The 13,311-nt window shown below is 33.8% G+C and overlaps 1 protein-coding gene across 5 annotated transcripts in view; it reads left to right on the plus strand.

Annotated features, from left to right (window-relative positions):
* The window catches only part of PRKACB (protein kinase cAMP-activated catalytic subunit beta), a 149,414-nt gene extending 136,957 nt beyond the window's left edge, over positions 1 to 12,457 (plus strand). For all 5 annotated transcript variants that reach the window (XM_057555141.1, XM_057555128.1, XM_057555137.1 and 2 more), the window contains 2 exons: positions 3,217 to 3,381; positions 9,183 to 12,457. In XM_057555141.1, coding sequence (XP_057411124.1) covers positions 3,217 to 3,381; positions 9,183 to 9,308 — 291 coding nt within the window. In that variant the 3' untranslated portion in view covers positions 9,309 to 12,457. The remainder of the gene's footprint in view (positions 1 to 3,216; positions 3,382 to 9,182) is intronic.
* Positions 12,458 to 13,311: the final 854 nt, after the last annotated feature.

The raw sequence follows: 13,311 nt of genomic DNA on the forward strand, positions 1-13,311 counted from the left end.
ACGGGTATGACAGATTCCCATCATTAACATGGCTTACTATGGGAGTGTGGGCTACCTATCATAATCTCTGGGGAAGAAGAGGGTGTGATGTGGAGGTGAGGAGGACATGTCTAGAATTTGAAAAGATTCCCAAATGATTCTGATATCTACCATCACAACCCTCTACCACCATTCCCCATTTGAGAATCACTGTTCTGGGGATTAACCAAATAAATGTGCTTATTAACTAATTCAAGACCATCACTGTATCTGCATTCCACATAAAAAACTACTTTATTCAGGTGTATATATTCTTTATCCATTGCATTGCATATTACCTGAATTCAGAAGATAGTTTATATGTAGTACATCACTGTCTACCATTCTGAACATCATGAAGTGGAGAATAACTGACACATTATATTGAACAGTTCATGCAAACTCTATTCTAAATGAAGATAAGTATACTTCAAATAAGTTATTTCTTTGGAATCTAAACAAAATTAGAATATAACCATTGTACAAATAATCGTGGTATTTTTCAAGTGGACAGTGTGTCTTTGAATACCCAATATTCTCTAGTTTTTATTCCAAGTAGGATAAATGAGGAAATGTGCAGCAAATATTTTTAAGATGAAACTTTCAGTCTTTTATAAGGTCCCTAACAACAACCTGAAGCTAGAGTGTATGTCCTGGAGTTGGAGTGCCTGGTTTGCAATTATAGCTCTACCACTTATTATCTCTGCAATCCTGGGCAAATTACTTGATCTCTGTAGGTCTTAATTGCATCACCTATAAAGTGGGGATAATAATCGTATTTACCTCGGTGTTAATGTTCTGGATTTTATGAGCCAGTGCATATAAACTGTTTGGCACAGTGCCTAACTTCTAATAAGCCATTGTGTCAAAAGCAAAAACTAGAGAGGGTGGTAGTTCATGTCTTTTTTTTTTTTAGAACATAAAACATCTAATAATCTGTAATAATATAGGCTTTGCAAAAATGAGGTTTTTTTAGTTGCTAATATGAGTTGACCCCAAACCTTCAACCTTCGAATAGTCTTTGTTTGCTTGACACAATACTACTTTTCCTCTGGTATGATGGTGACTTAGTTTATTACTTACACTAAAATTGTTTTTTGATCTGTCACTAGCAGAAAAAATAAAACTTCTGCATAAATAGTAAATAGTGTTGCAAATAGTGCTTCTCAAGCTTTCATGTACAGATGAATTACTTGGAGATAGAAGCTCAGATTTTCAGGCCCAATACCATTAACATCTGAAGTAAGCCCCAGGAATCTGCATTATCATCCTCTACTTCCCAGTTGATTTAGATGAAAGTGGTCCCTAGGACCACACTTTGAGAAATATTTATTCACAGAATAGCAGGAGAGTGGCAGTCAGAAGACTATGGTTATGAATCTAGCACTGCCATAGATTTCTAGCTTTGCATCCTAATGATTTAACTTCTGCTTTGAGAACATGAGAATGTATGTCAAGTATGTTGAACTTTTTAAAGTCAGAATGTAAATTAAGAAGTTCTATATGTTTGAAGACAATGTAATAAAGAGCAAAATTCATGAGGCTGGGAATTGTAAGACGAGATTTCTCGTCCCAGCTCTGCTACTTTATAGTGTAATGATTGGGTAAGGTATATAATGTCTCTGAAATCTTAGTTTCTCCATCTTTAGAACAGAGTTAATACCATATTCACCAAGTATGTTATCTCCAACTAGTATGTAAGTACCAAGAAATCAGACTTTGTTTTTGCTCACTGTTGTATATTCAGCACCTAGAACAGTGCCTGGTACATAGTAGGTACTCAATAGGTAATTGTGGAATGGATGAAGTATATTATTTGAAGTGATCTAATAAATCCTGGGAATAGAAACACAAAAATAGCATAGTACCTTCCCTCCAGAAGCTCACAGTCTGGGTGAGACAGACATGCACAAATACTACAGCATAGTTAAATGAATGAGTGCATTGTGAAGATCACCTGAGGTAATGTAATGATGCACATTGCAAGTTATAAGGTGATGGTGGCACTTGTGGAGAACAAAAGAAAGAATGCAAGTTCAGAAATGGATCTGTTAACCCTTTAAAGCATTTCTTCAGAGATTTATGGTCAGTTTGAAGTTAAGGCCATGATAATCCAGAGAATAATGTTTGTATTTAGTGAAGGTGGGAACATGAAATGGGACCTACAAGTGCACGATAGGAAAATGGGATTAAAATGAAAGTGCACGTGCTCACACACATGTAGATATACGCACATACATACCTGTGTGTGTGATGGGGAAGAGGGCAGTGGAAATGATTGAACACAGTTGAAAAGGATAATGGAGAGGTGGTAGTAATGAAGGAAGAGTAAGGAGACGTAGATGCAGCTGTTTCTTCTAATATCATCCTTTAGTAGTACTCATTTTAATTTAATTTTTCAGTACCCATATTAATAATAGGGAGAGAACTGGGAATTAGGTTGGAGTAGAGAGTTAGAGGAGAAGAATGTGTTTAAACAAAACAAAAAGTAGACCTAGGTCTCCGATGACTGGTACTTTATTTTATCGATTACTTGATATATAACATCTTCAGTTATTTGGGGTTTTTTTGTTTGTTTTTAAGGCTGGGGGCCAGTCAACTAATTGTAAAGTCTTCACAGTTTAGAAAGTGGAAAATGCTTTTAAACCAATCTAAATCATTTTTTGCACTGTTGCATAATAGAATTATTTTTAAAAGTCACTCATAAGTAAAAGAAGAGTAGTTTCCTATGCTATGAAAGGCAGTGTGGATTTTTATAATCATTTTTAGACTTCCTTTTTGATCATCTCTTTCAAAAATGTGCATACTGATATCTTTCATATGGTGTTTTTTCTATTTAAATTTCAAGTTTAAATTTGTATGTTGCTAAGACACAAGATTTATCATGTGGGATCCAAGGGGTCTCTCTTGAAGATGGGTAAACCTTCTGACATTGCTGGAAAAGTTCTGTAGTTATGCACATTTTTCTGGAGAGGGGTCCATGTTCTTAAAGAGAGTCCATGACCAAAACAAGGCCCTAAGAGAACAGTTTTAATTTATTGACTCAATTCTCTTTTTTAAAGACTACTATGGAGACTGAAGTGTGTAGTTAAAAGTATCTGAAGGTCATCACTACATATTTTTGTATAATTATATGATGATCTATCACCTCAAAAAAAATTTTGGAATGTGTGTTTTACCACATGGTCTGTTTTGCAGGTTCGATTCCCTTCTCACTTCAGTTCAGATCTCAAGGACCTTCTAAGGAACCTGCTGCAGGTGGACCTGACGAAGCGGTTTGGAAATCTAAAGAATGGTGTGAGTGATATAAAAACTCACAAGTGGTTTGCCACAACTGATTGGATTGCTATTTACCAGAGGAAGGTGAGGCTTTTCTTTCTTTAATTTAAAAGCTTTTTAAAAGTTGCTGTTTAAATTATATGTAGTAGAGGGAAAGTGTATATTCTATTTCGACCACCAATTGAAATGTTTTCCTGGTTAAATTTTTCCTACCCATGCCTCTTTTCATAATGCCATGGCAATTATATATTAGACAATGTCATAATGGTTTGCACTTCAAAACTGATGTGAAGCCACATTAGTAGGACAATATGTAAACAAATATATTCTCTTACCCAGAATTGGCATACAGCCAGATATAATAACGTTTAAGTGCTGGATTCATCAGATATTTTTCAGTCATTATTACTTTACCTTTGTAATAAATTGAGACGTTTAAGAAAAGATTTTGCGGTGCTGAATTACTTTTCTCTCTCCTTTTGCTTCTTAAATGCCCAGTTAAAGGTAGTTTGTATGAATAAAGTGTTTTCATCTTGAATATGTTAATTTTTTCTTTTTTTTCATAAAACAAAAACTTCTAATGTTTCAGAAATTTGCCATATTTAATAATGCCATGCATCCACATGAGTGAATTTCCTTAGGAAAAAAGTGTAAATGCTCAAATTATTAATAGCACAGTTTTTCTAATTTATATTTTTTATAAAAGATTTTTTTAAAAACATTAAAAGAATTTTAGAATGCAGCAAATAGAAAATATAGCAAGACCAAAACAATGTGAGTGCAGTACAGCCTTTGCATCTCAAAGGGGTTCAAAAACTCTCTAACCATTAAACTCATGAAACATAGCCGTTAGCATCATTATCTCAACTGGTTGTGTTATGTAGTCAAGAACAAGGTCCAAAGCAATTTAAAATAGATTTTAGATCTAATAAATAAATATTTTATATTTTCATGTTTTTTCTAAATTTCCTAGCACCAATGCAGTACTTTCAAATTAATGAAAGCAACTCTGTAACTTCTCATTTTAATCTTTGAAGTAATCCTATGGGATAGGTGGTACCATTTTCCCCATCTTACTGATAAGAGAATCGGCTCAGAAAAGCTAACTGCTTTAAACATAATCATACAGCTGCTAAATAATGCCTATGTTTGATTCCAAGTTCTTCAGATTCCCTATTCCAAGATCACATTACCCCTTTAAAGACCTTTTAACATGGTTATTAAAATAAAGCCCCAAACCACTGAACAGTATACATTGTTTCATAAGATATTCATAGATTTTACATATTACGTGCTTAACTTTCATGCTTTGAGCAATTTTGGAGTAGGAAGACTCTGCCTCAGAAGGCAGAAAAGAGCGAGCATGAACTCTGGGGTTAGGTAGACATTGATCTGAATCCCAGATCAGACAACCATTAGGAGTGAGATCTCAAGCAAATTACTGAACCACTTTAAAGCATCAGATTTCTCATCCTTAAAATTTGTATTAAGGTAGAGGATGCAAAAGGAAGAGTAATTTGGAGAGAAAGATTAAATAGATTGGTCCAGGCTCTATTTTTCTTTCTGGTTGAGGTATGTTTCATATAGTTATCATCAAGTAATCTGTTAAGTAAATAGATTTGAAATCATCATAATCCCATCATCCAGACAGCACCTCTATTAACGGTTGGCATATTTATTCCTTTTTTCTGTGCTTTTCCTCACCACAGTCTATTCCCATGACTTCAGTGACCACCTTCAGTAGTAGATCTACTTCTTCCCACCCTGCATTTTCCCCTTAGCTTCAGACCATTACATCACAATTACTACCTACTACAAGATTCTATTTGGGTGACTTATTTAATCTACATTTTCTTTTAGTGCTTTTTGATCTAACTTCTTTTTGTTATTGTTGTTTAATAATTAACCAATTATCCTCTTAGCATTTGTTGAATAATAATTATCTGACTCCATATTTGAAACTCCACCTTTCCTAATACTAAATTATTATATACTTCAGTCTGTTTCTGAACTTCATTTTTTATGAGCTCTTTTTGTCTCTTCTTGTACTGTACACCACACCACCACACCATTTTATGTAGCTTTATAATGTTTATTTCAATTTTCAAAATACTTATATATTTAATATGTGGAATTCTTATAAATATTTATGAAAAATACATAATTCAGTTTTCTACAGTTTTATTGTAGTAAAGTACATATAACGTAAAATTTAATATCTTAACCATATGTAAGTGTACAGTTCAGTGGCATTAAGTACATTAATATTGTTGTGCCACCGTCACCACCATCCATCTCCAGAACTTTTTCTTCTTGCAAAACTGAAACTCTGTACCCATTAAACAATAACTCCTCTGTTTTATTGGTCTTTCCAAATATTTATGTTGTATTGGAGGATCTTAATTGGGATTACAGTATATTAATTAGAAGAGAACCAAAATCTTTAGGATTCTTTTTAATGAGCATGTTATATTTCTGCAGTTATTCAGATAGTTTCTGTCATTTGATAAAGTTTTAGAAACCCCTTCCCTCATACAGGTCCAATTTCTCTCTCAAAGTTATTCCTTAAATTTATATTTTGGTTGCTACTGTGAATGTGTTTCTCTCCCATTACAAGAGCACATGGGAGAAAACATTTCTATGTTTGTTACAATTGGCTACCTTACTAAATAAATTCTGTTACTGATTTCCTTGGATTTTATTGACAGATAATCACAGTGGGCGGAGGGGTCATTTGCCTCTTCTTTTTCAATATTTATATCTTTTATTTCCATTGTGTTTTATTATATATGCTAGAATGTCTAGAATAATATTTTAAAACAGTGGGCCTGTTGAGCTGTCTTATCTTCTTCTTCTTTTGAATGGGAATGCCTTTTATGCTTTACCACCAAATATGAAATTAGCTATTTGTCTAGGATAAGTATTCTTGATCAGGTTAAGGAAATATCCTTGATTGCTAGTATACTGTATTTTATCTTCTTTGACATATTAGTATATGGAGTTACATCAGTGAGATATCCTAACATTCCTGAAGTGAACATCATTTAATCCTAGGGTATTATTATTTTAATATCTGCCTAAAATCAATTTGCTAAAGTTTTATTTAGGATTTTTACTTCCATAGTCATAAGTTTTATTGATCTATAGTTTTTGTTTTTCTGGAGTTGAGATTATATGGATTCATAAAATGAGTCTGGAAATTTTCCATGTTTCTTATTCTTTGGGAAATTTAAGGAACATAGGAATTATATTTATACCTTGGAAATTTTAAGAAATTAATTCTCCTGTGGATATTGGCCTCTTCAAATTTTTGCCTCTTATAAAGTCAATTATAGAAATTTATATTTTCCTATAAAATCATTTATATCCCTTTGTAATTATCGCTATTTATATTGTCTTTATTATATTATTGTTAATTAATGCTATATTTAGATGAATTGATTAGACTTTGTTGAAGTTTGTACTTTTTATTAGTATCAGTATCTTAAAGATTTATGATGTATTTTGAATATTTTCAGATTTATATTTAGAAATAAACATTTCTGCTGTTACTTAGCCAACATTTACTAATCTTTACATATCATGTATTTTAAACAATTATTCTTAAAATGGGTAGAACTCCTACTGCTCATTTAGCATTCCTGTGCTTTCCAAAGGGCTGGATTTATCTCAGGTAGTAAACAGCTTATCTGCCAAGAAGTAGCACACTATAACAAACAGGTTATTTTTTTGGGCAAATTGATCAATAGCAAATCTTGATGATTAACAAAAATGGACTTGGGCCTCTCTGGATAATTTACAAACAGAAATAATTCAGTACTTTAACATAGCCATTTGTTTTACTATCATCTCAATTCTAAGTATGTAGAGAAGTACAAAAATAATAGTAAATTTGAATAGTTTTCATAGTCCTTTTTTATTCTCTGACCAAGTGCTCATGAACAACGAAATAGACAGAGGCATCTGGCAGAAAGACAAAAAATGGGAGAAAATGGCCTGGACAGCTCAAACTGTACAGTCATTTTCCAGAGATTGTCTCAGTAGGTGTGATCCTAAACTGCTGCCTTGCTAGTAGACATGAGGCAACTGTCTGCTTAGCCCATTCTTCTGCGCAGTGCAGAACTGCAGGCCCCAATGCAGGGCACACAGGCAACCATCTGGCAAACAATAAGATATTAGATTCCCCATTCCTACTTATTTTTTACCTTATTCTTTTTAGATGTCTTCTTTGTGTGTATCTTATAATAGTTTAGCCATGTGTGTAAATAATTTATAAATAAATAACTATACATTTATTGGTGATATATACTCAAAAATGTTTTACTAAAGGGCATATAAATCAAAACCCTTTAGAAACCACTGGTATAAATATTAGAAACAGCTCTGGACTGGAAGTGGAGACCTAATGAATTTGAAACCTGCTTTAGCCACTTATTAGTCACATGAATTTGGTCAACTTTCTGTTTTATAATCTGTAAAATGGGAATAAGGCTACCTTCCCTGCCTCCCTCACAGTGTTACGCTGAGGAAGAAATGAAACAGCCTGCGTGTAATTGTTTGTAAACATTATAGATGCTGTGTAAATTGTGGTGTTATTGTTTCAGCTTCTCAAATCTTTTCCTCAAACATATTCAATACACCACAATATCTTTATACAGACCATATTTTAAGTAATGGAAAGACATTTTATTTTTAGGATCCAAAGAGAAAAATGTTCAGAATTTAACAATTTTGTAATTCTAAAAGAGATTTTTTTTTTCAAATTTCTCAGAAAATTTTGATAGCCAGATATTTTAAACAAAATAGTCTTGGGAATTTAAAAAAAAATAATTAAAAATAAATCTGAATTATCTGTAACCTCAGGAGGAAGGAATTAAGGAAAAGGGGATAGAAAATGGACTTCAGAAATAAGGAACTGATAAAGGAAAAACTGGAGTTCTATAACCTTAAGTGCCAGCATTTTGATGCCAGCAGTTAATTATCCTAGAAATCTCATTGTTGTTGGCCTGTACCATTCCTTGAATGAAAATATTGAGATCAATAGCAAACCTGTAGTTTGCTTCTTCTTTTAATGTTGTGATCATTTAGGGACTTAAAGGCATTTAAAGATTGCTACTGTGTAGTAATAGTCGGAATTTATTTTTCTTAGTGTTTGTTTGGAAATTCTCTGGCATTTGTTTTTCCTCCTTTTCCATATCACCAAGCAGTTAACACTTCTGACACTATCTATTTGGAGATACCAACTGCCAGTCCAGTTTTTGCTTCTAACGGGCTATAGGTCAAGATTCCCACAAACACCTGGGGGTTGATTAATTTTCTAGAGTGGCTCACAGAACTGAGAAACTACTTACTGGTTGACCAGCTTATTATAAAGGGGTGTAACTCAGGAATAGCCAGATGGAAGAGAGGCACAGAGCAAGGTGTGTGAGAAGGGGCTCAGAGCTTCCTGCTCTCTCCAAGCATGCCACTCTCCGCAAATCCCCACTTGTTCACCAACCCAGAAGCTCTTCGAAACCCAAACCCCTTCCTTTTGGGGTTTTATGGAGGCCTCATTACACAGGCATGATTGATTCACTCATTGTCCATTGGTAACTGAACTCAGTCTCCAGTCCCTCTCCCCTCCCAGAAGGTCAGGGAGTGGGACTGAAAGTTCCAACCTTCCAATCACAGGGTTGGGTCCCCTGGGAACCAGCCTCCATCCTTAGGTTACTTAGGGGCTTTCCCAAAGACACCTCATTAATATAACAAAAGACACCTTTGCCACTCTCAACTCAGGAAATCCAAGGGTTTTAGGAGCTTTGTGCCAGTAACTGGCACAAAGACCAAATATATATTTATTATAAATCACAATATCACTCTTGTTTCTCTCTCTGTCTCAATTATAGGTTGAAGCTCCATTCATACCAAAGTTCAGAGGCTCTGGAGATACCAGCAATTTTGATGACTATGAAGAAGAAGATATCCGTGTCTCTATAACAGAAAAATGTGGAAAAGAATTTTGTGAATTTTAGAGATGAGCAACAAGATGACATCAGAGCTCACACTCAGTCTTTGCACTCTGTTAAGAGATAAGGTAGAGCTGAGACCGTCCTTGTCGAAGCAGTTACCTAGTTCCTTCATTCCAGCGACTGAGTGAGGTCTTTATTGCCGTCATCCGTCTGTGCACTCTACATCCACCTATGTAACAAGGCACCGCTAAGCAAGCATTGTCTGTGCCATAACACAGAACTAGACACCTTTCCTGCTTCTCTTTGGTTCGTCTTTCTCCTCTTCTCCTAAATCCATTTCTTCCCGTTCATTTTCATTAATTTTTCTGCAAATAGTGCTTCATTTTATTTTGTTGGTGTTTCAGATGGGCAGTGTTACAGCTCTGTGACATTGGAAGGGAAGGATAAATGTTGCTTTTAGTAGTTCTTACCAATATTTTTGTTGGTCAGTTGCTTGAGGATATACTTTCTAATAATCATTTTTACTTTGAGTAGCTCATATTCGGTTTTGCCAAAACGCTGGACAATTTTTGAAGATAGAATGTCTTTACACCAAGGATATTTATACAAATAAAACAATAACTTTCCTAGAACTAATACAGAGTAGCTAGACCCAGCAATTTGGATTCCTACAGATCAGAAGCTCTATTTCACTTCACCGCCTTTTCTGTCATCCTCTCCTTGAGTAAATAAGTGACCAGCCTGTGCAGTATGACAAGCGTGTCTCATTTGCAGGAAAAGCTAATGACATGGATCATCATTGCCCAGGTTCTCTCACTTGATACCAGCATTTATGTAGGTATCAGAGAAGAGTTCTAAGATTTCTAAACTTTAACTTTCCATAAGGGTTTTAGCCAGTATTTTAATAGACCATGACTAATGAAAGTGACACATTTTTAAGTTTCTCAAATAGTCCCCACTGTAAACTTTTGAAAGGAAGAGAAATGAACTAAAAAGAACATTAATGTGAACAAATACTTAGCTAAGTCAAACAAATGGCTTGATTCTTGTAAACAATATAGAGGCACTTTTGTTTAAGTATCGAGGTTTTTTTGTTTATTTTGCTTTGCTTTGCTTTGTTTTGTCACAGTAAGAACAAAAGTTGTTGCCAGGTGATTATGCTGGTGTACTGTATTTGTCAGCCTGAGGTAGAGACCCTGTTGCAACTTTGGCTTTCATCCTATGCCTCAGCAGTGAGGAAAGGGGACAAAATTTATAAAACTACCACAATTGTGTTTTAATTTTGAGGTGTGGTATTTTTAGCTATGTTGTAATTTCTTGCCTCTTCTTTCAGTAAACGGAATTATGATCATGCAGATACAATTTTAGTATTTGAGTTTAGTTTTTTTATATACTTTTTTGCCAATTGACTTAACATTGCTGTCATGTGGAAATTTCAAGCACTTTTGCACATTTTGTTCACTGTTTGTTGAGACTCCACTTAACTCAGTTTTTTAAATATGTTTTTTCTTTGCTTTTAAATTTCCTGTCTGGTTTTATTTCTGTGTGTCAGTGACCTATCTTAAAACAACACACCAAAATAGTTGAAAATAAACTGTGTTCATTTTTTATGATCAATTTACATGCATATAAGATGAGTTGTGTTTAATCAAACTGATCTTAATGTATATAAGCACTCTATTTGCTTCATTATCGGTGCAGGTAGGTCACTGATTCTACTTCTTTTCATCTGTACCACACCCTTGTAAAACCTTTGAAGACACTGAAAAAATCTGTCTGAGATATTCTCCGTATCAGTCTGTACATCTTTTGGTTGTCAAGTGTTTCTGCATGGTCATGTCACTTAAAAGCTGATACTGATTTGTTGGTCCACCTATATTTAAAATGTGCAAGAAAAATATGAAATACTTTGCTGTAGCAAGTTTTATGTAACAAAAATATATCATGTTAATAAATCTAAAAAATTTTAATTACTTTTTTTGTATTTCATTTACACCCAAGAACATGCTGATCATGTATTCTATATGTATGCTATAAATGCTGTGGTACCTTTGTTGTATATTATTGTAAAATTATTACAAAATAATTTTAGTAAATCTTGGGGGTGACATTTTGATTATTACATTTTTAGTTTTCAGTAATTTAGAAGATTTCTATGAATTCTAAAAAAAAAAAATTATGAAATTACTACTGCCTGGCAGATTTGCTATAGAATCTACCTAGGTCGATGACCCTAGGCATACATTGGTTTTGAGGGCTATTTAGCCGTTCCATTTTAACTTTCCATTTAAAGGACACCAGCAAGCTTTCAAATATATCCAGGGAGTCTATTTTTGACCACTCAAGTACCCTGAATTAGAATATCTTAGAATTATATAAAACTCCCAGTTTCAGCCACAATTGAGCCAAAAATAAAAGTTTGATTAATAAATAAGTGGAATGAATCAGTATTTAATATCAGATTACGTTATTTGAAACAGAAGAAATAATGAGATGGCATTGTCGAGGAAGGAGCCCTAGACTGAAAGTCAAGGCATCTGAGTATCAAGCCTGGCCTGTCACTATCAGCAATGACCTTGGCCTTAGTTCTCTTATCTATGAAATGGAAGAGTTCCATTAGGCAGTTTCTAAGGTCCCTTCTAACTTTCACATGTTGTGACAAGACTCTTCTTTTTATTTGACGTTTTGAAGGGATAACATGCTTAGACGCAAGTCTCGGTAAGGCTATATTTTAGGGCATCTTTCTTCTCCTTACTCTAGAGTGTTCTTACAATTCTTTGAATATGAGAACCTCGTGTCTGTTCTGATTCCTTCCTCCTTCACTGATGCTAAATATCCAATTGATATCAAACTGTCAACCTACCAAAAAGATATTGTGGCTTGTGGGCACTGCTGTCTTGTTCTGATATGTTCTTGTAGTGACTGCCCATTGGCCTGAAAATACTCATTGTAAGCCTAAAAAAATCATTTTTCTTTCCCACTGTTTTTTCTGCTTGTTGAAGAATCAAATGAAATAATGTATGTGAAAGCACCTTGTAAACTGTAACCTATCAATGTAAAATGTTAAGGTGTGTTGTTATTTCATTAATTACTTCTTTGTTTAGAATGGAATTTCCTATGCACTACTGTAGCTAGGAAATGCTGAAAACAACTGTGTTTTTTAATTAATCAATAACTGCAAAATTAAACTATCTTGAAAGGATAAAACAATTTATTGAGTCTTGGATTCTATTTAGTGCCCTTATTTCCTGATTTATTTTCTGCATATACCACAGATGCTTATGGATTCCTAGTTTTTATGTATTTGGGTGAGAACAGAGCAATGGAGGGTCAAATGTCCACTAGTCTATTCCAACTGTGTGTTTACTGAGAAACTACTAGATTTATTCCATAGTATCTAAAAGTGTTTCTTCTTTTTCCTCACGCTATTAGTCTAAATTATTCTTAAAATAATGTTGAAAATATTCATATTTAAAAGATTGACAGTACAAGAGCCCTCATACTATTGTAATAATGAACTATGAATTTATACTTTTTTCTTTAGAGGTGCTTCTGTGCTTCACCATTACCTCTTCCAGTTTTAGCCAAGTTGATTAATATGTGTTTCTATAGTTGTCCTTTACCTCAAGAAATACATTTTTATTTAATTATTTTAATAGCTTACCATTTTTATTGCTTTGTTACTACATTTATAAATATTGATGCATTTTATAACATGATACTACTTTTATGATTGCTTCATTTTATCATTGTTAGGGCTTAATATAAATTCTGGTTTCCTCACTTCCTTATGTAACTAATTATAAAAATCTGGGCATATCTTCACTCCAGAACTACCATCATTTGAAATTCACTTAACTTTTCTCTTACACACAAATATTGGATGTGAAGTTAAATACTTTAGATTTTAGCTTTCCTGAACATTTTCTATATGCCTTATTTAATAGACTTCATGCCCTCTGATAAGGGCTGAATTTTGCCCCACCAAAATTCCTGTGTTGAAGTCCTAACCCCCAGTATCTCAGAATATGATTGTATTTGAAGGTAGGGCCTTTAAAGAGAGAAT

The sequence above is a fragment of the Balaenoptera acutorostrata genome, chromosome 1 (genome assembly GCF_949987535.1).
Source record: "Balaenoptera acutorostrata chromosome 1, mBalAcu1.1, whole genome shotgun sequence".
NCBI lineage: Eukaryota > Metazoa > Chordata > Mammalia > Artiodactyla > Balaenopteridae > Balaenoptera > Balaenoptera acutorostrata.